The 27,231-nt window shown below is 66.4% G+C and overlaps 5 protein-coding genes across 16 annotated transcripts; 2 read left to right on the top strand and 3 right to left on the bottom strand.

Moving 5' to 3' along the window:
- The first annotated feature begins 760 nt into the window (after positions 1-760).
- Positions 761-5,065, top strand: FIBP (FGF1 intracellular binding protein). Of its 2 annotated transcripts, none has more exons than XM_090055109.1 (10): positions 761-1,201; positions 1,641-1,854; positions 2,049-2,175; positions 2,293-2,393; positions 2,504-2,604; positions 2,939-3,047; positions 3,351-3,414; positions 3,747-3,833; positions 4,310-4,407; positions 4,870-5,065. In XM_090055109.1, exons 1-10 carry the CDS (start codon positions 1,117-1,119, stop codon positions 4,937-4,939), a joined length of 1,056 nt encoding a protein of 351 aa, XP_089911235.1. In that variant the 5' UTR covers positions 761-1,116; the 3' UTR covers positions 4,940-5,065. The 2 variants fall into 2 exon arrangements, with proteins under 2 accessions (XP_089911235.1, XP_089911234.1); XM_090055108.1 differs by having other exon boundaries at positions 770-1,201; positions 2,471-2,604.
- A 558-nt stretch (positions 5,066-5,623) lies between these two features.
- Positions 5,624-11,313, top strand: EFEMP2 (EGF-like fibulin extracellular matrix protein 2). Of its 5 annotated transcripts, none has more exons than XM_090055012.1 (12): positions 5,624-5,769; positions 6,299-6,402; positions 6,479-6,527; positions 7,276-7,503; positions 7,706-7,809; positions 7,938-8,054; positions 8,152-8,271; positions 8,843-8,962; positions 9,070-9,196; positions 9,411-9,606; positions 10,701-10,871; positions 11,203-11,313. In XM_090055012.1, the coding sequence occupies exons 1-11, from the start codon at positions 5,639-5,641 to the stop codon at positions 10,860-10,862; spliced, it is 1,458 nt and encodes a 485-aa protein (XP_089911138.1). In that variant the 5' UTR covers positions 5,624-5,638; the 3' UTR covers positions 10,863-10,871; positions 11,203-11,313. The 5 variants fall into 5 exon arrangements, with proteins under 5 accessions (XP_089911138.1, XP_089911139.1, XP_089911140.1 ...); XM_090055014.1 differs by having other exon boundaries at positions 5,657-5,769; positions 6,316-6,402; positions 7,706-7,828; XM_090055015.1 differs by having other exon boundaries at positions 5,658-5,769; positions 7,706-7,828.
- A 129-nt stretch (positions 11,314-11,442) lies between these two features.
- On the bottom strand, positions 11,443-18,010 carry MUS81 (MUS81 structure-specific endonuclease subunit). 6 transcript variants are annotated; one of them, XM_090055017.1, is made up of 16 exons: positions 17,581-17,819; positions 17,377-17,488; positions 17,069-17,178; positions 16,861-16,947; positions 16,577-16,657; positions 15,735-15,817; positions 15,062-15,178; positions 14,743-14,838; positions 13,681-13,802; positions 13,489-13,592; positions 13,146-13,259; positions 12,565-12,660; positions 12,332-12,451; positions 12,143-12,246; positions 11,836-12,003; positions 11,443-11,591 (listed from the first exon to the last, which is right to left on the bottom strand). In XM_090055017.1, the coding sequence occupies exons 1-16, from the start codon at positions 17,707-17,709 to the stop codon at positions 11,525-11,527; spliced, it is 1,710 nt and encodes a 569-aa protein (XP_089911143.1). In that variant the 5' UTR covers positions 17,710-17,819; the 3' UTR covers positions 11,443-11,524. The 6 variants fall into 6 exon arrangements, with proteins under 6 accessions (XP_089911143.1, XP_089911146.1, XP_089911147.1 ...); XM_090055020.1 differs by having other exon boundaries at positions 11,836-11,919; positions 17,581-17,816; XM_090055021.1 differs by lacking the exon at positions 17,377-17,488 and having other exon boundaries at positions 11,836-11,919; positions 12,111-12,246; positions 17,581-18,010.
- Positions 18,011-18,153: 143 nt separating this feature from the next.
- Positions 18,154-22,304, bottom strand: LOC149860619 (cofilin-1-like). Its single transcript, XM_090055168.1, has 4 exons — positions 22,107-22,304; positions 20,459-20,760; positions 19,410-19,486; positions 18,154-19,085 (listed from the first exon to the last, which is right to left on the bottom strand). The coding sequence occupies exons 1-4, from the start codon at positions 22,287-22,289 to the stop codon at positions 18,973-18,975; spliced, it is 675 nt and encodes a 224-aa protein (XP_089911294.1). The 5' UTR covers positions 22,290-22,304; the 3' UTR covers positions 18,154-18,972.
- A 1,701-nt stretch (positions 22,305-24,005) lies between these two features.
- On the bottom strand, positions 24,006-26,600 carry B4GAT1 (beta-1,4-glucuronyltransferase 1). Of its 2 annotated transcripts, XM_090055104.1 has the most exons (3): positions 25,014-26,600; positions 24,409-24,648; positions 24,006-24,304 (listed from the first exon to the last, which is right to left on the bottom strand). In XM_090055104.1, exons 1-2 carry the CDS (start codon positions 26,055-26,057, stop codon positions 24,457-24,459), a joined length of 1,236 nt encoding a protein of 411 aa, XP_089911230.1. In that variant the 5' UTR covers positions 26,058-26,600; the 3' UTR covers positions 24,006-24,304; positions 24,409-24,456. The 2 variants fall into 2 exon arrangements, with proteins under 2 accessions (XP_089911230.1, XP_089911229.1); XM_090055103.1 differs by having other exon boundaries at positions 24,006-24,648.
- Between the last annotated feature and the right edge of the window lie 631 nt (positions 26,601-27,231).

Genomic DNA, 27,231 nt, shown 5'->3' with positions numbered 1-27,231 from the left:
GAGTGGACCCCTGGTGTAATGATGTCAGAAGTCGTAGTAGCCAGGCACCTGCACAATGACGTCACTGCGAGTTACAGGTCGGCTCGGTTTGAATATGACCTCAGCAGCTATTTATGAAAGAGTTCAGGTTTCGCTGTGACGTCAGGAACTATAAATAGCCCCAACCTGGGGGGCAGCTGTGATGTTCCCCTCGTCCCGCAACCTTTCGAATGCCTCGAAACCACGCCCCTTTCTCTCAAGCCATGCCCCTTCCCCCACCAACACCCGGCCCCCGCCTTGAAAACACCGCCCCTTTATTCTAAGCCCCGCCCAGAACCTCCACGCCCCCATCCTCAAACCCCACCCCTTCTTCCTAAACCACGCCCACGATGGCCCAGCCGCGCCCCTCTTCCCCTGAACTGCCCCAGCAGCCAGAGGTCCCTGGGGTAGGGGCCAGGAGCTTGCTGATCCTGGAGGCTGGGCAGGGGCTAGGCTCCCTCTCATTGGCCCAGGCCTGCCCAGGCCCCTCCCCTTCCTCCAGGAGGTTGGGGAACCCAGGGGGGCCCCCTCGCCTCCCATCCACTTGCCCGTGGGAGCGCCTGGACCCTGGCTGGCTCCGGACCCGGGTGCCACGTGGTCCAGTGCGCACCACCCTGCCCCCAGGGGAAGGAGCCCTGGCCTACAAGCCAGCCCCCGAGGCTTGGATAGAGGGGCGCCGGCGCCGGGGGGCAGGGGGCTGCAGGGCAGGAGCGAGGGGGCGGGGCTGGAGCCCAGTGGGCGGGGCAATGAGTCAGGAGTTTGGACCCTGAGGGCAATGAGGCAGGAGTTTGTGCCCCGAGGGCGGGGCTTGAACCCCTGGGGCGGGGCAAGGACATCTGTTAACCCCTGCGAGCCCGGGCCGGAGGCGGTGCGGGCCCTGGACGGGGCGAGCGGCCGGGCCCCAGGCGCGAGGCAGGGGCCGGAGCGCGGAACCGGGCGCCCGAGCACCTGCAGCCCCGCCCCCTGCGTGACGTAGCAGGAAGTGAATGGGTGGGGGCGGGGCTCAGGCGGCGGGAGGCTCGCAGCCCGGGCTCCCCGGGGGAGCGGCACCGGGACGCCTGGGTCCTCTGCTGGCCGCAGCCGCGCCAGGTCCCGGCCATGACGAACAACCTGGACATCTTCGTGGGCAACACGACGCTGATCGACGAGGAGGTCTATCAGCTCTGGCTGGACGGCTACTCGGGTGCGCCTGGGCCCCTGCGGGGGGGGAGCGGCAGCCCGGACCTCTGGGGTCTCTCCGTGGGTGGGGGGCGTGGCTCCGGGGCGGCATCGCCCCAGCACACAGTGTCGGGGCCCGGGGCCGGCGGGGGTGGCTCTGGCTCTGACCCCCACTCTGATCCCATCTCCTGGCAGGGTTATGGGGTGTTGTGAGGGCTCTGCAGGGCTGATGGGGTGGCTGCGGGGTTGGGGCAGATTTGTGGGGGGTGGTAGGGTGTTGGGGGTGCTATGGAGCAGATGTGGTGGCTATGGGGTGGTTACCTGGAGGCTCTGAGGCACTGTCACCTCTTCCCTGGGCAGCATGGGGGCTGGGGGGATTGATGGCACTGCTCCCCTCCCCGACGTGCAAGGGCTGTGGGGTTAGGGTGGGGGTGCAGGGCACTGACCCCTCTCTCCCGGCACAGTGTCGGAGGCGGTGGGCCGGCGGCTGCAGGCGGGGGCGCTGGAGCAGCCGGGGGCGGGCCCGGGGGCGGGCCCGGGGGCGGTGCTGCACAGTGACACCCTGGACCACTACCGCACGTGCCACATGCTGGAGCGCCTGCTGCACGCACCACCCAAGCTGGCCCACCAGCTGCTCTTCCAGATCCCACCTGAGCGCCAGGCCGGCCTTATCCAGAGGTGGGCGGGGCCACAGCTGGGGGGTGGCAGCCAAAGGCTTGGGGCAGGGCCCTGGCACGAGGGGGCGGAGCTCTAGGGACTGGGTGCAGGGCCAGATCACAGGGGTGGGGTGTAAAGGGGCAGGGTCCTAGGGGTAGGGGCAGTGCTGGCGTGTTTGGGGCCATCTCAGCCTGACCCCTCCCCCCCCCACTCAGGTACTACGCCTTCGACGAACCATTCGTGCGGGAGCTGCTGGGCAAGAAGCTGTCCAAGGGCACCAAGAAGGACCTGGATGACGTCAGCACCAAGACGGGCATCACCCTCAAGAGCTGCCGGCGCCAGGTGGGCCTGGCCTGGTCCCCCATGGGGCCTGGGCACCCACAGTGCTCTGGGGTGAGGGGGCTCCCAGGATGTCAGGGGGCAGGCACTCACCCCCTGCCCACCTGCCCCCCCCCGCAGTTTGACAACTTCAAGCGCGTGTTCAAGGCGGTCGAGGAGCTGCGCGGGCCCCTGGTCGACAACATCCAGCAGCACTTCCTGCTGCCCGACCACCTTGCCCGGTACCGTGGGGGGCCGCGTGGCACATGGGCAGGCAGAGAGCCACAGGGCTGTGTCTAACCCCCCCTGCCCCACACAGGGACTACGCTGCCATCGTGTTCTTTGCCAACAGCCGCTTTGAGACTGGCAAGAAGAAGCTGCAGTACCTGAGCTTCCGGGACTTCGCTGCCTGCGCCCAGCACCTCATCCAGCACTGGACACTGGGTGCCGTGGGTGAGTCCGGCCCCTCTTCCACCCGGCCGCAGCCCTCACCACCCCCAGAGCCAGCTGCAATGTTGTACTGAGCCCTGCCCCACCCCAGAGCCAGCTGCATCCTGTTAAATCCAGCCTTCTCCCCCACCCCATCTCTCCGGGCCAGCTGCAGCCTGTTCTACCCAGCCCTGCCCCACCCCAGAACCAGCCGCAGCCTGTTACACCCGGTCCCCAGAGCCCCCCAGAGCAGACCACAGCATTATATCATGCCCTGCCACACCCCAGTCTCAGCATACTCTGCCCAGCCTCTGGCACCCACCCCAGCCTCAGCTGCATGTGTCATGTCCCCCTCCAGACTCCCACGTGGACGACATGGATGTGGACCTGGACAAAGAGTTTCTCCAGGAGCTCAAGGAGCTCAAGGTGCTTGTGGCTGACAAGGACCTGCTGGACCAGCACAAGAGGTGCTAGGGGTTCCCGGGAGGGGAGCGGGGCTGGGGTGGGAGCAGTGGAGCCTGGCTGGGAGCCCGTTCCCTGGGGGGGAGTTGGGAGTTGGAGGGGTGAGTGGGGGCCTGGGTTGCCCCCGGATGCCTGGGTTCCCTGGGAGGGCAGTGGCAGCTGCGGCGTTAGAGTAGGGGGGTCTGCATGTGCGGGACACCTGGATCCCTGGGGGGGGGGAGGGGAGGGGAGGGCAAGTGGTTCTTGGTGCCCCTGGACGCCTGGGTCCTCTGCCAGGGCCAGTCTCCCTGACCCTGCTCTGCCCCCAGTCTGGTGTGCACAGCGCTGCGTGGCAAGATTTCTGTGTACAATGAGATGGAGACCAACTTCAAGGTGAGCTGGGCACGGCTGCCCCCCACCCACTCCAGCCTAGCCAAGCCCCCAGAGGACCTTGCGGCCCTACCTGGCTCTGCAGCTCTGGGGGTGTCCAGCAGGGGGTGCTGCCAACCCAGCCCTGTCCCCAGCCCTGGTGGCCAAGCTGCCTGGGGTTCCTGAGAGGGGGGATCCAGGAGTGGAGGCTGGGGGTCTCTAGCAGTGGGGCCTGCAAGCCCAACACCTGGGGTCTTTCCCCGCTTTGCTCTGGTGTTCTGGTGCTGGGGCTCCCCCAGGTCCCGTGGGGGGGCGGGAGGGTCCTGTGTGCTCTCTGACCCCCCCTCCTGCCCCAGAACCTGTCGCGGGGGCTGGTGAACATCGCCTGCAAACTGACCCACGCCAAGGACCTGCGCGACTTCTTTGTGGACCTCGTCGAGAAGGTGCCGGCCCTGCGACCCCGCCTTCCTCTGTGCCCTCCAGGGCTCCCCCCGCCAACAGGCACTGCCAATCCTCTCAGGAGCCCCCTCCCTATCCCCCACAGCTTGTCACATGCCACGTGGCCCCCCTAGCCCCATGGGCCCCATGCTGGCCCTCAGCACCCTGTGGGCCCCCCCACCCTCTCCCTGGGTTCCTGCGGGGGGAGGCCAGGGCTTGGGGTGAGAGCGGGGCCCTTCCCCACAGGCCCTTCCCAGCCCCTTCCCCACACCCCTCACGGGGCCCGGACCCAGCCAGCCCCCCCCGCCCCTTCCAGGCCCCCTTGGCCCTGTTGGGCCACTATAGGGGGGGCCCCTGTCCTGGTATAAACCTTTTGATGCCCTGCCCCTTCCTGGGGGGGCTAGGTGCCCCTGCCCCCAGGGGGCAGGAGAGGGGGATGGGGAGGTGCAGCCCCCCTGACCTGCCCCTCTTTTCCCCCCAGTTTATCGAGCCCTGCAAGGCTGACAGGTGGCCCCTGAGTGACATGCGACTCTTCCTGACCCAGTACACGGGCTCCGCCCATGCCCTGGATGCCTTCCGGTAGGCACTTCCTGTCCCAAACCACGCCGGGGACCTCCCCATGCAGAGCCAGCCGCAGCCTGGTGCAGCCCCCAGGGCTGGCTGAGTTATTCCCAGCCAGCCGCCCGCAGAGCCAGCTACAGTGGGTAGAGCCAGGCCCCGAGCCCACCCCGCAACTAGTACCCAGCCCCTGCCCCCCAGAGCCAGCTGCATGTTGTACCCACCCAGTGCCCACCCGGAACCAGCTGCATCTGGTAGACCCAGGCTCTGTGCCCACCCCCCAAATAGTGAGAGCCTGTTGTACCCAGCCCCTGCCCCCAGGGCCAGCTGCATCCAGTAGACCCAGGCTCTGTCCTTACCCCACAACTAATGAGAGCCTGTTGTATGAAGCCCCTGCCCCACCCCCCAAGTGCCAGCCTCATGTTACACCCAGCCCCTGGCACCCCCCAAAGCCACAGCTCACTGCCTGTTCTCTCCCCACAGGCACCAGGCCCTGTGGGACCGGTACATGAACACAGTCACGGCCTGCCTGCTCCAGATGTACCACGACTGAGCATGTCGCCCCACTCCAGCCCCCCAGCTCAAGCAGGGGCTTCTCTGTGCCCCCCCCACCAGCCCTCCATGCCCCTATCCCTTTCCCTTGGGTCCCACAGACAATAAAGGCAGCATTAGGGCTGGGCCTGCGTGTGTCTGGGACCCTGTTCTACTCGCCCGTGCCCCAGAGCCAGCTGCATGCTGGTACCCAAAAGCTGGAAGTCAGAGCCTGGCCCCTTCCATCAGCCCTGGGCTGGGGCTGAGCCAGGGTGGGGGCACCCAGGTGTCCCGGCTCCCACCTGCCTGCTGTGGAGTGGCTCCCCCTAGTTCCCCCCCTGCCCTGGGCCAGCCCAGGCAGGCGTGCAAGGCTGGCCCAGGGTTAATCCTTGCCCGGGGCCAAGCCCTGCGTGGCAAGGAGCCCGGGCACCTGGGCAGGGAGGGGGGGGGAGCTGCTTGCTCGGCTTCTCTCCCTGCCGCGGAGGGGAGTGGGGGCCTGGGACACTTGCATGGGGGGGTTAACCTCCTGCAGGAGGGGGCGTGGTCCCCGGGCGGGGAGGTGGTCCTTGGGTGGAAAGGGGCGGGGCCTCCCAGTTTAGGGGTGGAGCTCGGAGGATTGGCAGCTAGAGAGGGCGTGTTCTCGGGGAGGGGCGGTGCTTGGCAGCCGAGGGGCGGGCTCCAGGCACAGCCTCCGCCAATGGAAATGAGGTAGGGGCGGGGCATGCCGGCGGGGGGTGGAGCCTGGGCCCCGGGGGCGGGGCCCGGGGGCCGCCAGCGCGTCGGGCGGAGGATCCGCGGCCCCAGGCAGCGGCGCAGCAGGGCCCGGAGGGGACGGACCGGACCGGGCAGGGGGTGAGCGGGGGCCCGGGCCGGATGCCGCGGGGGGCGGGCCCCCGGGTGCCGTCCCGCACGCCTGGGGTCGCTGTGGGGGTGGGGGCCCGGATCCTGGCCTCCGCTGGGACGGAGGTGTCCCGAGCCCCGGGGCTGTCTCGGGGCCGCGGCCGCCGGGGTCCCTCCGACGGTGTCCTGACCCGCGGGCCCGGGAGGAGGGGTCGACCCCCGGCCCGGCCTCCCGCCCCCGCCCCCGCGGGCTGTTCACTCGGAGCAGGGCGCTGCCCCCACCCCTTACTGGGGTCCCGGGAGGGGGAGAGAAGTTCGCATTGGCTGCCTGGCTCCCGGCCCCGCCTCCTGGTGGAAGGCAGCCAATTGGGGCTTGCGTGGGGCGGGGCTTCCCTGTGCGCCCCCCCGACCCCCCCCACCATAGCCCCCCCTCCGTGCGCACACTCGGACCCCTGGGTTTCCGGGGGGCGGGGGGCTGCCGGTGCCTCGCAGCCCCCTGCCCCCCCCAGCCCTGCCGGTGCCCCGCACTCCCGACCCGCAGCCCTGCCGCCCCCCCAGGACATGGCCCCGGTGTCGTGGCTGCTGCTGGCGGCGCTGGCGCGGGTCGCGCTGTCCCAGGAGCCGGAGGAGCCGGACACGTTCACGGTAACGCGGGGCGGGGGAGGGGGGTCGCTGGGGGGGCCGCGTGGAGCCGCGCGGCGCTGACCCGCTCCCCCCGCAGGAGTGCACCGACGGCTACGAGTGGGACGCCGAGACGCAGTACTGCAAAGGTGGGCCGGACACCGGGGCTCCTGGGGGGCAGCTCCGGCCTCCCGGCTCCCCCGTCCCGCGTGACGGGGCGTCCTAGACGCCTGGTCCCTAGTGACGGGGACGGGGTGGGTGCGGGATGCCCGGGTCCCGGTGACGGGGGCGGGGTGGGTGCGGGACGCCCGGGGACGGGGACGGGGTGGGTGCGGGATGCCCGGGTCCTCGGTGACGGGGGGGAGTGCGGGACGCCCGGGTCCCGGTGAGGGTGACGAGGGCGGGGGGTGCGGGACGCCCGGGTCCCGGTGACGGGGGAGTGCGGGACGCCCGGGACCCCGGTGACGGTGACGGGGGGGAGTGCGGGACCCCGGTGACGGGGGCGGAGTGCGGGACGCCCGGGACCCCGGTGACGGTGACGGGGGGGGAGTGCGGGACGCCCGGGACCCCGGTGACGGGGGGGGGAGTGCGGGACGCCCGGGTCCCGGTGAGGGTGACGAGGGCGGGGGGTGCGGGACGCCCGGGTCCCGGTGACGGGGGAGTGCGGGACGCCCGGGACCCCAGTGACGGTGACGAGGGGGAGTGCGGGACGCCCGGGACCCCGGTGACGGTGACGGGGGGGAGTGCGGGACCCCGGTGACGGGGGCGGAGTGCGGGACGCCCGGGACCCCGGTGACGGGGGGGGGAGTGCGGGACGCCCGGGACCCCGGTGATGGGGGCGGGGGGAGGAGTGCGGGACGCCCGGGTCCCGGTGACGGGGGTGCGGGACGCCCGCAGACGTGGACGAGTGCGAGACGATCGCGGACGCCTGCAAGGGCGAGATGAAGTGCATCAACCACTACGGCGGCTACCTCTGCCTGCCGCGCTCCGCCTCCGTCATCAGCGACGTCACCGCCCCGGGCCCCGCCCCCCCGGCCCCGCCGCGGCCCCCCCGGCCTCCGCCCCCGCCCCTCCACAACCCCTGTCCCCCCGGCTACGCCCCCGACGGCCAGGGCGCCTGCGCGGGTGAGCTGGGGGCGGGGCCTGAGCGGGCTGGGGGCGGGGCTTGGGGAATGCGGGCGGCCGCAGGAGGGACTGGGGGCGGGGCGTGAGGCGTGGGGGTCCCCCTGGCCGGGCAGGCCAGAGCCCGCAGGCCTGGGGGCGGGGCCTAGCGGGGAGGGGCTGGGGGCCAGGTGGGCTGGGGGCGGGGCTGACGGTGGCTCCGCAGACGTGGACGAGTGCGCGCTGGAGCTGCACGACTGCCAGCCCAGCCAGGACTGCCTCAACGCGCCCGGCGCCTTCCGCTGCGCCTGCCCGCCCGGATACCGCAAGGTCGGCGCCGAGTGCGTGGGTGCGTGCGGGGGCGGGGCTTGGGCCACCCGAGGGCGGAGTCTGGGCCAGGGGCGGGCCGTAAGGGAGGGAGGGCGGGGCCGCCCGAGTTAAGCCCCGCCTGCCCGCAGACATCGACGAGTGCCGCTACCGCTACTGCCAGCACCGCTGCGTCAACTCGCCCGGCTCCTTCGCCTGCCAGTGCGAGCCCGGCTTCCAGCTGGCCGCCAACAACCGCTCCTGCGTGGGTGAGCCCCGCGGGCGCTGGGCGCGCGGCCGGGGGCGGCGGGGGGGCGCGGGCGCGGGCGCGGGCGCGGGCCGGCGGCTCACGGGGCGCTGTTGCAGACGTGGACGAGTGCGGGATGGGGGCCCCGTGCGCCCAGCGCTGCCTCAACACCTACGGCACCTTCATCTGCCGCTGCGGGCCCGGCTACGAGCTCGACGCCGACGGCTTCGCGTGCAATGGTAGAGCCCTGCCGCAGCCGCCGCCCCCGCACCCCGACTAGCACCCAGCCCTGCGCCCCCGCCCCCGCCGTCGGCCTGGCCCCTGCAGGCCTAATCCGGCCTCGTCTCTCTGGGTCGGCCTCTCCGCCCACCGCCACAGGCCTTATTCCTAGCCCTGCCCCTTTCCCTCACCTCCTGCCTTCTACTGGCCCCGCCCCTTGCTGGTTGCCCCGCCCTCCTCTCTCTCTCAGCCCAGGGGTGCATCAGGCCATTCTGTCCAGCCTGCAGGGCCCCAAAAAATGTAGAAAACTTCATCTTGATCTGCCCTGGGCTGCCTGGCATGCAGCCCTTCATGGCTTGCCAAAACTCAGTAGACGGGCCTCTGCCCAAAACAGTAGCCTGCCCCATCTTAGCTCATGCTTAGTTTTCAGCTCCTTCTTTTAGCTCCTCTCATCTTTGTGGCCACCCCTCTTACACCTACCCTCTCCTTCTCTGGCCCCTGGGCCTGTGCCTGGCAGAGGAGGGGGCTTCCCTGGGACGGTGGCGGGGTCTGGTCTATCTGTCCCTGTGTCTGACCCCCCCACCTCCCCAGACATCGACGAGTGCAGCTACTCGAGCTACCTCTGCCAGTTCCGCTGCGTGAATGAGCCGGGGAAGTTCTCCTGCACCTGCCCCCAGGGCTACCAGCTGCTGGGCACCCGCCTCTGCCAAGGTACCTGCTCCCCCTTGCCCCCTGGGGGAGGGGGTCTGGATTGTGCCTGGTGCTCCCCGCGCCCAGCCTCAGCAGGATGGTCTGACCCCCTTCCTCGTTACCCGCAGACATTAACGAGTGCGAGACAGGCACTCATGAATGCACGGAGTCTCAGACCTGCTTTAACTTCCACGGGGGCTGGCGCTGCCTGGAGAAGAACCGCTGCGTGGAGCCCTACGTCCAGGTCTCCGACAAGTGAGTGGGGCCAAAGAAGGGCCCTCCCCCATCAAGGAGACAACCCAGCCCTCCAGGAGTGAACCCCCAGTTTGAACCCCTCTGCCATGCAACCCCCCAGCTGGGAGGGATCCCAAGCATCACAGTGTCCAGCCCCCAGTCCCAGGAGGGAACGCAGGGGGTCTAGGGGAGCCCCCAGGATGGGGGGCTGACCCCTGCCCCTGCTGTGCCGCAGCCGCTGCGTGTGCCCAGCCTCGAGCCCGCGGTGCCGGGAGCAGCCATCGTCCATCGTGTTCCGCACCATGGCGCTGGCAGCCGAGCGCCCTGTCCCTGCTGACGTCTTCCAGATCCAGGCCACCAGCGTCTACCCCGGCGCCTACAACAGCTTCCACATCCGCGCCGGCAACGACCAGGGTGACTTCTACATCCGGGTGAGCCGCCGCGGGGGCGGGGGCCAGGGCCCTGGCCTGTGCAAGCATAGAGGGGGCTGAGACATCCCCATTAAGCTGGCAGTCAGGTGGGACTTCCTGTCTCAGCAGGGGCTTCCCACCAGAGGAAGGCTGAACTTCCCGCTTTAGGCAGGAAGTTGGCTATTGGGGAGCCAGGTAGGCAGGACTTCCTGTTTCAGCACAGAACTGCCCCTGTAGGAAGGTGGGACTTCCTCAGTTAGCCAGGAAGAGTTCCTGGATTGGTCAGGGAGCTGGCCAGTGGGAAGGTAGAAGGAGCTATTAGAGAGCTGCCCCTGGCTCCATCCCACTCAGGGGTGACGTGGAGGTGGTGCACACAGGTCCACATGCACCCTGAGCATGGCAGTGCACCCCCTACAAAAAGGCGCCGCCAACACTATTGGCACCTGTGGGTGCTCAGCGCTGGCCACCCTGCCACCACCACAGGTGGCCTCTATGGGCAGGCAGCAATTGCTCCTAGCCATTGCTGATGCTGCCAGCAGCATCTGTGGGTGGTTGCTGACCCCTGGTTGGTGCTGGCCACCCCACTCCCCTTCCGCTGGTGGCATCTGCGGGAGCTCCCTGCTTACTGCTTCCGTGCTCCCGCCATGCCCCCACACACGCCCAAGGCATGTGTTGTTCATGATCACACTCCTCACCCTGGCCCCAACCCCATCACCACCTTGGCTGGGTAGCACCCCTAGCCCCTGCCCCCTCTCTCCCCCTCACCATGGAGGCCTCCAACTCCCCACGCCCTCTTCCCCCTGTAGACTTACCTGCAGGGGGCTGCTCTCCATGGTGCCTGGCTGTATTCCCAGCCACGTGCATCTGTGCAGGTGTGCACATGTACATGGTGCTCCTGTGTCCCACTCGGGCAGTCCCTTGCCGGCTGGAGCGCTGCTCTTGCAAGGGTAACCTGCTGCTCCCCAAACCAGGAGCCATGCAGGATACTGTGAATCTGGGACAAATGCTGTCCCAGGACCTGTTTTGGGACTGTCCTGCCTAATGAGGGATGGGTGGTCACCCTACCTGGGTCCCCAACAGGCTCCTGACTCCACCTCCTCCCCCCACACACACAGCAAATCACCAATGTGAGCGCCATGCTGGTGCTGGCCCGGCCCCTGACAGGCCCCCGTGAGCTCGTCTTGGATCTGGAGATGGTGACAACCAATGCACTGCTGAGCTACCGCGCCCGCGCCCTGCTGCGCCTCACCGTGCTCGTGGGCGCCCACCCCTTCTAGCCCCCCGGGGTGAGAGCTGGGCAGACACTGGGAGTGGGAAAAGTGGGGCTATGGGGACACGCACCAGGGGCAGGGGGCTGGTAGTAGGAAGAAGTGTGGGGGGGTGATGGGAAAGGGGTAAATACCAAGAGAAGAGGAGCAGATATTGGGCCTGGCTGGCTGAGAACAGGTAAGGGGTGGAGACCATGGTGGGAGAGGACAGGAACGGGTAGGAGGACAGAAACTGGGGTCAGGGATAAGAGAAAAGGGGCAGTAATGAGCTGGGAGGGCACCACCAGGGGGGTATGGGGCAGGAGTGAGGGGCCCCGGGGCCGGATCCCACCCCCATCTCTCCCCGCAGGTGGCGCTGACCCGGACCTGACCCCCTTGGCCTGGAAGATGACAAGGGAGGGTATTGGGGGGGCACTGGGGGGAGAGACCCGCGTAGGAAGAAATGATGGCGCTAAGCTGAGTCCAGTCTCATCCATTCTCAGGGGTGGGAACCCAGGGGTCCGGGCCCCCATACCCAGCCCTCCTCTGCCGTGCTCCCCGCCAAAGGCGGGAGCAGAAACCCAGGTCTCTGGGCCCGAACACTCCGGCGTGGTAGAAAAAGGTTTTTATTGGTACAAAAGGTGTATTAAAGTTTGCAGAGGGACCCAGGTGAGGTGGGGGGCAGGGCCAGTTCAAGGGAGGGGCCCTGGGGTGCAGTAGAGCTGGCTCAGGGTACGGCTCAGCGCGGGGCCCAGGTTCCTGGGGGAAGAAGCAGAGGGAAGGGTCAGAGAGGAAACCGAGGCAGAGAACAGCCAGTGCCGCCCCCCTTGCCCCACCTGAGCCAAAGGAAACCCAGGCATCCAGTGGCCCCCAGCTCCCACTGCCCCCCCCAGAATTGGAGAGAACCCAGGGGCTGGGCTCATACTGGCGGAGAAGGGATGGGGGGGACAGTGGGCAGAGGGCTGCAAGGCAGGAGTCAGGGGCACCAGGGTGGGGGTCTCACCTCTTCAGCTTCCCACACTTGATGCCGCTCAGCAGCTGCTCACGGCTTCGGGCGTCAGGGCAGGCGGTGAAGGCCTCACGGAGGCTGCAGAGAGATCCGGGGTGGAACCCAGGCCTCCCCGCCCCCACTCCCAGAAAACTCAGGTTCTCAAGTGCCCCTGCTCTATCCCTGCAAAAGCGGGAAGAACCCAGACATCTGGGCTTCAGGCTACTCCCACCCGCCCCTACCTCCACCCTACAACTAGGGTGGGACCCAAGCATCCAAGTTCTCCTTGCCTCCCATCCCAGGGGGCCCCGGCGTCCAGCACCTGGTGGGGGTGGGGTAGCGCTGGAGGATGGCAGCTGCACGCTCCCCACTGACTCCGCTGATCTGCATCAGCTGCCGGGCGAAGACCCCCTGCACCGTCTGTGCCTGGGGGGAAAAGGGCAGGGGTTGAGCAGGGGAGCAGGACCCTGGCCACCAGGATTGGCCCCCCAACTGGGATCAGGCTCCTCACCTGGTTCTTGGCAGCCAACTGGTTGAAGCTAGTGAAGGGCAGGAGAGCAATGGGGTCCACGGGGGGTAGTGGCAGGGGGCCTGGGGCAGCGTCGTCCCTCCGGCTCACCAGAGTCTTGGGCTGGGGGAAAGGGGGCAGTCAGGGACCGATGCCCCCTACTCTCGACCTGCAACCCCTGCTCCCCCAGCCCTGCCTGGTGCCCCTCACTCCAAACCTGCAGCCCCCGCCCTTACCCCATAGAGCCGGGCCAGGTGCCGCGTGAGCAGGGTGAGATAGGCTGCCGTCTCCCGCAGGTCCTGGGTGTACTTCACGAAGAAGCCGTCCACCACCTGCAGGGGCAAGGCCCGGATGCCTGGGTCCCTTACAGAAGGGGTGGGGAGCGTGGGGGGCTGGAGTAGATTCTGGGAGCTAGGGTTGGTACCTGAGAGCTGGAAGGGGTATATGTGGGGGTGCAGGGGCACACCAGGTGTAGAGACCCATGGTAGGGTAGGCCTGGGTCCATACTGGGGTGCTGGGTGCAGCTGTTTCTAGGCTCAGTTGAGGGCAGGGGCTATGCCTGGCTGTGGTGGGGTCTCTAAGGGCAGGGGGCAAAGACTTGTGGGTCTGCCATGCCTGGTGCAGGGGGCCTGAAGCAGGCTCTGAAGAGGGTATGGGGAGGTGTGGTGGAGGCTCTGAAGGTGTTGGGATGTGGACTGGGGGGGAAGCTAGGATGACGAGGCTGGTTGGCTGGAAGTCTGGAAGGTACCGGGGGGGCGGGGGGAAGGGAGGGTTTGGGGGGCTGCAGAGGCCAGGCGGGGGAGGACCTGGGGAGTACCTGGGTGCTGACGGCTGCCTGACGCAGGGAGCTCTCTGGCAGACACTGGGTGGCGGCACCAGCCTCTTCCACCAGGTAGATGGGGCAGCGCAGGCCACAGCGCCGCAGCCGGAACTGGGGGTGTTGGGGTGGGGGGTCGTGTCAGAGACTGCCCCCAAACCTCAAGCCTCACCCCCTGGACTTCCACCCCACCACACAGCCACGCCCACTATGGGTTTAGGGACCTGCCCCCAAGACTCCAGGGCTCCACCCCCTGCTTTGAGCCCTGGCCCCAACCACAGGAGCCCCGCCCTCACAAGTCCAGACCACACCCCTTCAAAATGAGACCCATCCCAGCCCCCACCTTCTGCTCCCGGAAGCGCCCGTCCATGATGCTGCTACAGAGGTCAGCCATGCGCTTCCGCTCCACCGCGTAGTCCAGGACCAGCTCCCGGAGGGGCCCCACACCTGGGAGACGGAGGCGGTTATGGCAGCTGGTTCTACCCAGTGCCCCTCAGCCCCGTACCCCAGAGCTGGCTCAGCCCATGCTACCCACCGCGGGGCTGGCGCTCCCGGGCGACCCAGACGAAATCAGCCACGTGGAGCTTGCGCACGTCGTAGGGCACGGCGCCCCGCACCAGCGCTTCCAGTAGTGCCTGTTTCTGGCCCCCTGCTGGCCTGGGGGGTAGGGTTGAGATCAGGGGCCCAAGGTTCCCCTGACTGTGTCAGGGGGTTCCCAAATCCTCTAAACCCCCCCAGCTCCCCCCCTCCTGGCAAGGCCCCAGGCAGCTGCCCCCAGCAGTGACCCCCAGCCTTCCCCCCATATACCCCCCCAAACACAGACCCCCCATAGCCACCCCTGTGCTGCCTGTGACCCCAAAGCCCCCCAAACTCCTGATCCTCCTCCCTATACCCAGCCCTGGTAGCCCCAACCGCATACAGCCAGCTCCAGCCCCTGTCCCCTCCCCACAACTCCCACCCCTGACCTCCCCCTAACCCAGCCCACCCTGGACTCCCCACAGCCCCCAACCCACTGATCTCCCTCAAAACCAGTCCCAGCCCCGCCATTCTCGCCAACATACAGGCCCCCACCAGCTCCCTGACCCCCTTGGTCTCCCCCAAACCATGGTCCAGCCCCCCTAGACTCCCCTAAACCCCTTGAGCCAACCTCCTGCTCCCGTCCCCCACCCTCCCAGTCACTGCAAAACCAGGGCCGAGCTTCCTCAGATCTCCACATGGTCCTCCCACACAATCCTCTCTCAAACCCAGGCCCCCCTCCAAACTTGCCCACAACCAGTCCCAGCCCCCCCACCTCATCACCCCTATGCCCAGCCCCCCCTTGCCATCCTAATCACTCTGACATCCATCGCTAGCTCCCCAGAGCCCCCCCCCAACTTAATCTACATCAAACCCAAGGCCCGGGACCCCCAGCTTTCCCTGCAAACACTTCCAGGCCCCCAGAGCCCCCTCTCAAACACAGGGCCAAACCTCCCAATACCCCTAATCTCCCCCACATCCAGCCTCAGCATGCCATAGACAACCTCCCCAGTCTTCCCCAAACCCAGGCCCAGCACCCCACAGGCCCACCCCCCGTTACCCAACCTCATGTCCCACACACCCTGTAGTCTCAATAAAGTCCACGCAGAGGACAATGTCGAACTCCCCAGGGCGCAGTACTATCTCGGGGGTCGGCTCCCCTGGGGCCTCTGTTAGGCTGGGGGGAGAAGAGGGTGAGGGGTGGGCAGTGACATGGGCTCCTGAGCCCAGGCACCCAGGGCTCCCAGTGCCCTATGATCTGACCCCCCAACCCCGCTTCCTTTCCGCAGCTGGGAGATCCCAGGAGTTCAGGCCTTCAGCCCCCCTGCTCTTCCCACCACCCTCTGACAAAGGAGAGGGAGCTGGAGAGACCCCAGGAGTCCAGGCACAGCTGCACTCACCAGAGGGGCTCTGGGGCTTGGTTCTCCTCCTCATCCCGAGAGTCCAGGAGGGTCTGCGGCTCAAGGCCCCCCTTCAGCCTCTGGGCAAGCTCCAGCCCCTGGGCGGTCAGCGAGTACCTGGGAGGGGATGAGGCCGGTCTAGTCCCACAGTCCCGTGATCCCCGCATTCACACCTCAGTCCCAGTTCCCCCCAGAAGACCCCAGTAGTCCCCAGGATCCCATAATCCTCTGCATAGTCCCCCAACCCACTGGGACCTCCAGAGGCACATAATCCCCTGAATCTTCCCCTCCTGGCCCTATTGTGAGGCCAAGCATCCCACAACCCCCTGCAAATCTCCCCCACCCCCCAACCAAGCACACCAGGATCCCCAGTCCCATAATACTCTGGGGCACAACTTCACCCTGACCTCCAGTGTCCCATAATCCTTTGTGGACTCTCCCAACTTGCCAGTGACCCCCAGCACCCCATAATCCTCCGCAGACCACCCCCCCCAGCCCACTAGAACCATCATCCCACCGTCCTCAGGATACCTCCCCTTCCTGGTCCCCCCCCCCCCCGCCCCTAATCCTATACCCCCAATGTCTCATAATGTCCTGCCAGTGTCCCATAAATCCTGCCCGCAACCCCCAGTGATCCCAGTGTCCCACAATCCCCTGGGCTCATGGCACCCACCTGGGTGGTACACCAGCCTTGAGGACGAGGTTGCGACGGATGAGGGTGCTCATGGTTGCCCAAGCCCCACTCCGGCCCCCGGCCTGCAACACAGACCCCGTGATACACCAGAAGTTGGGTGGGGTCCAGGGCTAGGGGCAAGGAGGGGACAGCCCGAGATGCAGGGACCATGGCTGCTCAGGCCTGGCCGTGAGGGACGTCGTAATGACTCTGGAAGCTAATGAAGGCAGAGCGGCCTGGTGGGGGAAGCCCCTGTGGGGGTGGGGCCAGGATTGTGCAGGGTGGGGGAGGGCAGGGCTGCAGTGCCCCCAATTGCTGACCATGAGAGATTTGGGCATCTTGACTCTGGGAACTAATGAAGGAACCGTAGTTTGAGGAAGTGAGGGAGGCCTACTGAGCCTGCAAGGCTGGGCTGGGGCAGGTTAGAGGTGCGGGGCAGGGCAGGGCTACGGGGGGGCCCTAGGTGTAAGTCTCAGTGATTGTGTGTGAACTCTGAAACCTAATAACAGGTGATTGATTTTTCAAAGGGAGCACTCCAGGGCCTGTGCAGCTTGGGAGGTGCAGGTGGGTCCTTGAGGTGCCAGTCACAGGTACAGGGTGTTAACTTAACTCTGGGAGCTAACGGTGCCAGCTGGTGTTGAAAGGTGGGCAGGAGCCCCTGAAGTGCCAGCGGTGGTTTTAACTCTGAAGCCTGGTGATAGCCGAATGGGCCAGAGCCCGGGCTGCCGCAGGGGTTGGGAGGGGGGAGTGGAGAAGCACCAGGCAGCTGGCGGACATTGAGTCTGGAGCCTAGTGGTGGCAGCGGAAGCGGGACTCGAGGGAGGCGCTGGGGCCGCACTCACCGGAGCCAAGGGCTGGTCGCACAGCGGCTGGGCCGCCCGCTGCAGCTCCGCCTTCGTCAGGGCCCCGCGCCCGCCCGGGGTCTGTGGGGCACAACAGGGGTGGGGGGGACCCAGGCATCCAGGCTCCCCTCGCCGAGAAGCCAGGCCTCCGGGCTCACAGCCCCCCTGCTTCCCCCAGTGTCCCCCTCCCCTCCCCAGGAACCCAGGCGTGCAGGACCCCAGCCCCCCCAGGGGACCCCAGATGTCCCACCGCCCTGCCACCCCCCCGGGAAACCCGAGTGTACCTGGCTCTCCTTGTACAGCGCCAGCAGCAAGGCGTGTCCCCCGGAGCGGGGGCCCGGGAGATACCCCCGGGGGGGCCGGGGCCGCTTCTGGGAGGGGGCGGGGCACAGCCAAGACTCAGCCCCACCCCTCTGCCGAAGCAGACTGCGAGGGTGTGGAAAGAACCCACGTCTGCCCCCCCTTCAGCGCCCGTGGAAGGAGGCCACTCACCGGGGGGGCCGGCTGGGGGTCCCCAGCACTGGTGAGGGGGGCGGGTCCCTGCGGCTCCGGGAGGGGAGGGGGGGCGGCGCCCTCCGCGGGCTCCATGGGGGCGTCTTCACCTGCGGGGGAGGGGGTGAGGGGGGCGAGCCGCCTGCCCCACCCCCGCCCGTCCTGACTACCTTAGCCCCCTCCCACCCCTCTTCCCACCCGAGCTCCCCCCTCCCCCCAGCCAGCGGCAGGGGAGGTCTGCCCCGGCACAGCCCGGGAAGGAATTGGGTGCCGGGTACTGTGCCCCAGCCTAGGGCCGCCCCCCGTACCGCGCAGGTGCTGGTCGAGGCGGCGGCAGAGCCCGGGCCCGAAGTGCTGCAGGATGGAGGCCTCCCGGCCGCTGCGCAGGGGCAGGGGGTAGCGGCGCAGGGACACCAGCGCCTGGGGGGGCGGGGCGGGGCGGGGCGGGGGTCAGCCCGGACGCCTCGGTTCCCTCCCGGCGCCTCCGCCCCGCCCCGCCCCGCCCCGCTCACCCGCTCGTAGGCGAAGCGCGCCTTGCTGCCCCGCGCCGCCGCCTCGTCCCGCCACGCCTGCAGCCAGCGCTCCAGCGCCGCGTTGGGCCGCGCCGGCACCGGCCGCTTCCTGCCCAGGCGCGCCGCCATCGCCCGGCCCCGGCGCACCCGCCCCTAACCCGGAAGCGGCTCTCGCCGCGCTCTTCCGGGCGCTGACCATAGAGATGAGGCGGGCGGGGAGAGTGTCGCCACCCTTCCCCCCCCCCAGCCCCTTGCCTCGGCTCATGCATATCCATGAGCCCTCGCTCACATCCACGAGGGCCAAGGGCGCTCCACCTCCAGGGGGGCCGGTGGGCACGTGGGGTCCTCCTGCCGGGGCCCTCGCTGCATCCCCCCGGGCCCCCTGGGATCCTCGAGGTGGCGGGCCCGCCCGGGTCAGGGGCACTCGGACGCACCCTTGGTGGGAGCAATTCCCCTCTCGCCCTCCCCCTCGGCCAGCTGGGGTCTCCTCCCCGCTCCGGGCCCCCGGCTAGATGTTTCTGCCCCTCCAGATGCAGTCCCCCCCGCTTCCGTCCAAGAAGCACATGGAGGCAGTAGCAGTACAGGGGTTTATTAGGGCACAGGGGGAGCCAAGGGGGCTATAATCCCCATCCCCCAGCAGGGGACAGGCAGGAAGCCATAACACCACCGGCACTAGGCCGGGGTGGGGGGGACAGGGATAAAATCCTTCAAAAACCATTAAAAAACGGGATTCACACACACCAGAAAACAGCAACATTGGGGGGGTGCTAGAGACAATGGGGGAGGGTCTTGACTTGAGCAAGATCCACGAGGGGGGGGCCTAGGACCAGCCCGGACTCCTGGGGGCTCTAGCTGAGTAGGGGAGGGAGGAGCTGGTCCCTGGACACTGGAGCATCTGGGGAGACTCCCATGCACTAGGACAAGGGGTCCCTGGGGGTGGGGGCAGAGCAGCTCTGTGAGGCTGGGATAGGGAGCCAGGACTTCTCCTCCCAGGGGCTGGGACAGAGTAACCTGGACCCAATTCCTTCCCAGGCTGTGATGGGGGCAGAACTACCCCTACCCTCTGGCTGGAGACACTCCACCCTGGGCTGGAGGGGGAGTGGGGGAAGTTAGAGTGGGAAGAGGGGCTGGAAGGGGGCTAAGATAGGCAGGACTATTAGGTTCACCAGCTCAGGGGTGAGGATGTGATGTAGACAGAGATAGGGGCTGGTCCCTTGACACTAGAATATGGGAGGAAACCCCACCTGGGGTAGATGGGGGAAGGGGGGGGCACCTGAAGGGTTTGGCAAAGGCCCCGCCCCTGCAGAGAGAGACTGGAAGTAGGACACAGCAGGAACAGCCCTTCCCCCCAGCAGGAAGGGCCAGGCTGGTGAGGGGGCAGGGTGTGGGGGCTCACACCGGCTTCCCCTCCAAGCTGATGACAGAGTTGCCCCCCAACTTCTCAGTCAGTGTGCACCGATCCTTCACCTCGTCCAAGGAGTTGGCCTGCAGCTCATGCTTGATGCCTGCATGGGAGGGGAGGGGGAAAATGGGGAAGTCAAGGAACCCAGGGATCCAGACTCTGTGCTCCCTGCCAACACTCCTGTTAGATCCGAGGGAAAAAACCCAGGCATCTGGGCTCCCAGTCCCCCCTGCTCTCACCCCCCAGCCCTCCCTACCCACCCCCTTTAACCTCCAAATAACCCCGACTCCTCTCCCAGAGGACCCAGGCATCCAGACCACCTCCTCTCCCAAAGAACCCAGGTGTCTGGGCTCTTAGTCCCCTTGCTCCAACCAGCTCTACCCCCACCCCAAGACTACCTGCCCCACCACCACTCCCTCCAACGCACCTGTCAGCTTTTTCTTGATAGCATCCTTGGAGCTGGCATAGATCATTTTGCTCTTCAGGGGGGCACTCTCAGGAGCCCTGCCAGAAAGGTGGGGGGGGTGTCACACCAGCCTGGACACCTGGGTTCCCTCCCCAAATACCTGCTGGGTCCCCCAGGGATGAGACCAACAGTCCCTCCCCCAGCCCATGCCAGGAAGTCCTTTTAAACCACTCCCCTACCCTGTCACTGGGGGGGGGGGGCTAGTTGTCCCTCACCTGATAGAAGGGGTAGGACACCAAGAAGTGAGTGGGGCCTGCAGGTTACATGGGGGGCCACTTGGAGACTGTGCACCAGGGGCCAGAGGGCCCCTACATGGTGGAATAGACCCAGTGCCCCCTCCCCTCCCCGGGGAGTAGCTGGCAGAGGAATCTCAGGGGTACCAGGGCTGGACAGGCCAGGGCTGCATGGGGCACTTCTAGGTGGCCCCTACCAAGAAATGAGGGGGCTGAAGGGGGGGGGGCAGACAATAAAGCAGGTCTTCTGTGTGTGGGGCAGGGGGAATGCTCTAGGTGGGGTATCACCATCTCCCTCGATGAAGGCCAAACTCTCCTGGCTCCTGGGCAGGGGAGCTGGGATGGTTAGGGGAGGGGGAAAAAAAAAAAAAAAAAAATCTCATCCCTAAACATAACCAAGTTCTCCTAGCTGTGGAGAGCAGGCTCGGGGGGAGGGGGGGTGTCGGAGGGCATGGGGGCGCAGCCCAGCAGAAGATGAAGCCTAGGCCCTCCTCCTTGCTGGGGCAGGAGACCTATGGGGGACAGCATGGTCACCCCAAAAGATGAAGATCAAACCCTCCACACTGTGGCCATCTGGCCTGGGGGGTTGTCAGGCTGTAAAGGGCTATAGGGATGCTGGGGGTGGGGGGCACCTTCTCATCAGGTCCTCCATACTGTGGGGCTTGTGGGGGGGTGAAGACATTGAAGACCAGACCTCAGTTTGGCTGTGGGGTCCCCCCAAAAGATGGCAATGAAGCTTACAGGGGCTCACAGGAAGTCCCCAGGACATCTTCTTACCAGAAGACAAAGACCAGATCCTCCTTCTTGGTCTCACGGGTCTCATAGGTGGCATCGTAGAGAGCATAGCGGCAGTCACGCTCAGGCAGCAGGGCCACGAAGGCAGCATAGGGGTCGGGGACTGCATCGCCCACAAGCACCTCTTTGCCAGGCTCCAGCACGATGGCACGCTGGTCCTCGCTCAGGCAGAAGAGCACAGCCTTCTTGCGCTGGTTCAACTCAGCTGGCCTCGGTGATGCCTTGCGCACCTTCATCTCATTAAACACCTTGATCACCCCATCTGACACTGCCACACCGGATGCCTGGGGGGTGGGGACAGACAGGGGTCAGAGTGCGCAAGGGCCCCCCAGCTCTCACCATCACACCTGGCACTTTGGGGGCAACTGCAGAGGGGTGTGGGAGGGGCATAGGGAAACCACCCCACCATCTGACATCACTGTACCCAATGCCCAGAGCACTGGCATTCACCCCCTGGGTACCACACTGCCATGCCTGACACCTGGGGTGGGGGCAGGTGTGCAGGGACCCCTCCCCAAACATCTGATAGGCCTAATTCCTGGGGGAGGGACAAGGGGTGCACACTCCCCCAGCCAACCCCAGGAGTTTAGGGGGTGCACTGGGAATCTCCACTAGGGGGCAGAGAGCAAGAGGAAGGGCCCTCCTAGCCCACAGTACCAGGCCTGACCTTTGGGGGGTGCCCTCTGCCCCATGGCTCTGCCTGCATTTGGCCACACCCCCCAGCAGAGCAATATAGGGAGGGGGCAGGGACTTGCTGCAATGGTTTAGGTTGTGGGGGAGGCAGGATGTGGGGGATCCATCCCCCCACACCAAGGGCACATGGGGCAATGCCGACTATGCACTTTGAGCAAGAAGGAAGTGGAAGCCTGTATCGGAAACCCTGGCACATAGCCCTGCCTCCGCCCCCAGCACAGACCCCCCTGCCCCAGCACTGGTCTCCTCCACCTGCACCCCACCCAGCCTTCCTTCCCCCAGTATGTGCCCCCTGGACCCAGCCCCTGATCCTTCCCAGCTCTGTTCCTCCCACCCCAAAAGGCAGCTGATGCCCCCCCAAGACCTTATTCACAAGCCAGTGAACACCCAAGGTTCATGATCTGGCCCCACATGGGGGGGGGAAGGAAAGCAGGTGCCACTGTAGCCCCCTCCCAGAGGCCCTGCCCACCCCCCACAGACTGCCCCTAGATGTGGGCTACACCTGGGCACAGCCCCCAGTCCCAGGACGAGCCTGGATGGCACCCTACATGGGGGAGGGGTGGATCAGCATGGAGGGCATGAACATGGCAGCAGGGCCCAGAACTCCCCCAGAGATGCCCAGCAGGCCCCAGCCCCATCACTGGGCTGCGTGGCGGGGAGCCTGCCCCAAGAGGAGCTAGTCCCCACAGCTAGAGGGGAGAAGACAGTGAAGCCCCCCACAAGCTATATCCTGCACGGGGTGGGGGACAAGAGCCTAGGGGTACCCCACTACCCTATGGGGGCCCCCTTTATGGCCCTAGCACACCAACAAGGAAGGGGGACCGGAAGTGACCCCCTGCTGAAGGCGCCACTAGGAAAAGGCACCGGAAGTGGCCCCCCGCCAGAGGGGGACCGGAAGTGGCCCCTACAGGCCCTGAGGCGCCGCGCGGGCTCTCACCATGATGATGATGGTGACACTGCTACCGCTACCACTGCCGAGTGCCTCACTCCGCTGCCGCTTCTGCTTTATATGGGATAGTGGCACTTCCGGCGGGGCACGCTGGGAAAGCGAGTCTGCCCCCTCCCTACCCGCACTGCGCATGCGTACGGACCCAAGCAAAGCCTGGTTTGGAATACGCATGCCTCGGCTCGGGGCTGGGCATGCGTAAACTGTTACTAGTGCGAACTACGCATGCGCTCCGCGAGTTTTTGCCGCTGGTGGACGCGGAGCATTCCGGGACGTGTAGGCCCTGCTGCGCAGCATCCTGGGAACTGTGGTTCGGAGCGAAGCTATCGGGCAAGATGGCGGGCACCCTCGGGGATGTAGTCCCAGCAGTACAAGCCGCTCCAGCCTCAGCGCGGACACCTGGATCCAAAGCATGCCGGGTGGAGCAGGGAGAGCGCGGCCAGAGCGCCTGGGTTCTCTCGTTTCTTTTATGGGGAGGCCAGATTCTGCGGTTTCTCGCCCTGGCCCCGCCTCCCCTGCACCTTGATGCCCTAAATAGGCACGAAGTCCGCGAGGGGCCGGTGCTTTGTAGGGGGCGGTGCTCGCAGCCTTATATGGGCAGGGCCTGAGATGGGGTCGAGTCGGAGACGTGCCCATGCATCTGCTGTGGGCATGCCCCACACGGGTCAGGAGCTCCCCCTACTCGTCCCCCACAGCTGCAGGGAACTCAGGCGTCCCGGCTCCCAGCCCCCACCCCACCTGTTGCTCTAACCACTAGCCATCACTTTATGTACAAATGCATATTTGTAGGAATGGTACAGTCCAAGTCCATGAAGTTGTACAGTCCAACCCATGCTCTGAGTTAACCCCCCCCCAACATGGTCTGTCCCACTCTAGCAAGTGTCTCTAAGGAAATGTACCACTGACGGGCCTCAACAGGAGCAGCTCTCCTCTCCACCATTCCCAGTGGATGCACTTTGGAGGGTCTGTGCATTCCCCCCAGGTCCAATCAATGGCTTGGCCCATTCCTTCAGTGGATTTTCAAAACCAAGCAATAATAGTCCCCCCCAGCCATGGGTTAACCTAGACGCCACTTTGCAACCCCCCTCCATTGGAATGGTCTCACCCAACCCTCACATGCATCAGTGGGGATGGGACCAAGCAACAGATGGAAAAGGGGGGGGAATGGCCACCCCCCAGGATAGCAGTGGTGCAGCCCAGGTCCTTATGATGATTGTGACTTCACTAGGGCTCCTAATTGCTGTTGCCATGGCCCCTAGTCCTGACATCACTGCCCTCATGGGTACTGTTACCATGACACCCAGCCCCACTGTTGCCATGGCAGCTGAACATGGCTTCCCCACTGTACCCATGATGTCACCCTGTTGCCTAGATAGCAACATTACCATGGCACCCACTCCCATCACTACCATGGCACCCAGGCTTAATGTTGCCATGGCAACCCATCGTGCCTATAGCATGGCAGCTGCTTGTGCTGTTGCCATGGCATTAGCTGCATTGTTGCCCTGATGCCAAGTCATGACGTCACCATGACACCATCTCCCATTGTCATGACACCTAGCTTTAGCATTGCCAGGGCACCTGCTTTGCTCCATCACCATGGCAACTGGATTGTAGTGCTACCCTGGCTCCAGGACACCAAGACATCACCAAGTAGCCATGACACGAGGCTGCCGTAGCAACAAGGTCTCCTGACTTGTTACCCAAAACCCTCATGGCATGGACACAGTGACAGGCCTGGTGGCTTGCCAGTCTAGCTGCCATGACACTCAGCTGTGACATCACCAAGGTACCCAGAGCTGTGTTGCCATGGAGACCCATAGCCCCTTCCTCAGCAACACCCCAGGAGCTGCCCTGCTCCCAGGAAGAACCCACACATGAGGCAAAGGGTGGCCCGGCCCCCTTTATTGTTTCAGGGCAGGGGAAACTGAGGCACAGACAAAACCCAGGCATCCTTATCCTTCAGCACTGCCATGGGGGTGGGGGGAGAGAACAGCTGGGTCATACCATCCATCAGCAGGAGGGGGAAACTACATTTGGGTCAGTCCACCCATCAGTTCCACGAGGGGGGGAGCCAAGCTGGGTTGTTCCATACATCCCAGCAGGGAGGGAAAACCCAGCTGGATCATACCATTTGTCAACATCCATGGGGCGTAGGAGGTGTCCAGGCTGGGTCACACCAAAGGGCCCTGGCAGGGGAAAGCCATACCATCCCTCAGGAGCAGTGGAGAGAGCCAGGGCTGGGCTATACCATCCATCAGGAGCACCAGGGGCAGCCCAGGCTGGGTCGTACCATCTGTCAGAAGTGGCAGGGGGATCCTGGGTTGGGCCACACCATCCATCAGCAGCGACGGGGGGATCTGGGGTACTTGGCCTTCAGGTCCTGCTTGAACTGGCGGAAGAGCTCCCGGTTGCGGCGATTCTCTGCGTCCTTCTGGGGGTGGAAGTCGCTGGGCAGCTTGAAGCCCTTGTGCACCACGAAGGCCTCGTTCAGCACCCAGAACTCATAGCCAGCCACGTGCAGCTCGCAGGCCTGCGGGGAGATGCGGGGAGTGGGGCTGGGAATGACAACCTGTGACTGCCTCTGGGTTGGTTATAACATGCAGTTGGCCCTGGGGGGAGGGCGCTGGGAGCTGGGTATAACAGGCTGCAGCTTGCCCTGGGGTGGGCACCGGGTATAATGGGCTGTGGTCAGCTCTAGGGTGGATACAACATGCGGCTGGCTCTGGGTAGGAGCTGGGGCTTGTTATAATAGGCTGCAGGATGCTCTGGGCTAGGTATAACCTGCAGCTGGTGCCAGGGGCTGGCTATAACAGCCTATGGCCAACTCTGGGCTGGGTTCTGGGCGGTGGTGGGGGTTGGATACACCCTACCCCTGGCTCAGGGGTGGGCACCCACCTGGCTGATGCGGTTGAAGCCGTACTGCCGAAACCTCTCATCAAAGGTGGGTGCAGCGGTCGGCCCCAGGTAGAAGGGCTCCCAGGGGTCCCTCCAGGCGACTGTGTAGGCGACACTCAGGGTGCCCGCCGGCGGCAGCCCCAGCCAACGTGGGTAGTCGGTGGGCGCCTGGCAGCGCGGGCACAGCTCCGCATAGAAACCCCGCGCCTCCCCAGCCCGGTACATGGCCAGGAGCTCCTGCTTGGTGCCAGGTGGCCGCAGCCCCTCCTGGATCTCGAAGGCTGGGAGCACGAAAACCCCAGTGGGGCCCGGGATGCCCCCGGGGGCACCCAGCAGAGCCAGGAAGGCCGGGCGCAGCCCGCGGCTGGGCACCATGTCGATGTCCAGCACTACGGCATAGCCACCGGATGCCACCCCCCGCGCCACGTTGCGGAGGAGGTTGTTGGGGTAGGAGGCGTTGGGCAGGACGTAGTTGGTCTCGCCTCGCCCGGCTGCTGCCAGCTTGGCATGGACCTCGGCGCAGCTGCGCAGCCGCGCAAACTCCCCCGGGTCGGGCAGATCCGGCAGGGCGGCCAGGTGGCCGGCAGGGCAGACAAGGTGGGCGTGGAGCTGCAGGTGGGGGCAGCGGGTGCCCAGCGCATACAGCAGCAGCCCGGCCTGGCGAACGGCACCAGGCGTGGGGGCGAAGACAGCCAGGGACACAGGGCCCCCCCAGCGGGCTGCCAGCCCCCGCAGGTGCCCCAACTGCCCCAGACTGGCGTGGGTGGCCAGCAGCACCGCTGGGGGCGCCGCCTCATCTCCCCACTCCCCAGGGCCCAGCAGGTCCCGGTAGACGCGGTACTGTCCTGAGGCATCCAGCTGCCCCCCCCCAGCCAGCGCCTCCTTGAGGTGGTGCTGAGGTGGGGGGCGGCGGCGGTGGGGGGAGGGGGGTGGCAGGGGGCCGGGAAGCCCCCCCAGCAGGGCTAGGTAGAGGAGCTGGAGGAGGGCCAGCAGCCCCAGTGCCCCCAGCAAGGCCCCTGGGGGGCAGCACCGGCGCCCCGGCATCCCCGGGGGGTTAGAAGGGGGGCATGGGGGGGTGGGGGCAGCTACAGGGGGGCAAGCTGGGTTGCGGTGGGGGGTCAGAAGTAGCTACAGGGAATGCAGGGAGGTGGGGCACGGTTGGGTAGAGGCAGCTATAAAGGGTGCAAGGAGTGGTAGGTACCATGGGGGGTGGAGGTCTGGGGGGGCGAGGCAGCTAGCAGGGGGCACAGGTCGAGGGGAAAAAGGGGGAGAGGGGCAGCCGGGGGCTGACAGAGGTAGCTACATGGGAGCACAGGGCATGGGGGCTATGGGAGGGGCCAGGAGCCGGGGGGGCTGGGGGGCACGGGCAACTGCGTGCGGGCGCGCTCGGAGGGGAAGGGGCAGGGGGAGGTGGGAAGGCAACAGGCTGCGGGGAAGGGGGGGGAGCCCGGAGTCGTGGGCTCTCTGGGAGGGGGCTGGGGTGCGGGTGCAGGGGCGGGGTCTGGGGGGCGGGGCGGGACGGGGCGGGCCCGGGGTGGATCTCACGTGCGGGTCCTGAGCCCGGTCCTTGCAGGCACCAGCCCAGCAGCCGCCGGACGTGGCCCCGCCCCCTCCCAGAGAGGCCCCGCCCCTTCACCCCAGGCCCCACCCAGCGCGCCCCCTGCTGGCGCGGAGGAGCCGCTGCGCTGCAGCCCCCCGCGCACTGCGCAGGCGCACTTCTATACGGCGCGGGGAGAGCGCGGCCGCCCGGCTTCCGTCCGGTTCCCTACGCGGGCTCCCAGCCCCGACTCCGCTCCCGGAGCCGCGGGGCGTCCGAGGCGAGCCCACCCCCCGGCCCCCGCCAAGGTGGGGCTGGGGGACAGGAAAGGGTGGACCCGGGTTTTGGGTAAAAAAACCCCCTAATGATTAAAAAAAAAAAAAAGTAAAAACCCTAAAAAAATTAGTAGAATCCCCGTGAGCTACAGCGGGAGGTGTGCGTGTGCGTGTGCGTGTGCGTGTGCTTGCGTCCCAGACAGCTGGGTTCTGTTCGTGTGTGTGTATAAGCCCTGGCCCTACACATACACACCTCTCTACAACCCCCAGGCACACACGCGTGTGTATCAATGTACGCAGCACGCCAATCGATGTGTACGTGTGGGACATATACATGTAAAGCACGCGCGCGCACACGCATCCCCCCCATGCAGATACACGCAGGCAGGCCCGCACACTTGCGTCA

The sequence above is a fragment of the Crocodylus siamensis genome, chromosome 6 (assembly GCF_052110815.1).
Source record: "Crocodylus siamensis isolate JL-2025a chromosome 6, ASM5211081v1, whole genome shotgun sequence".
Taxonomy (NCBI): Eukaryota; Metazoa; Chordata; order Crocodylia; family Crocodylidae; genus Crocodylus; species Crocodylus siamensis.
Note: the sequence above shows the minus strand (reverse complement) of the source record. Positions and strands in the feature narration are given on the sequence as shown.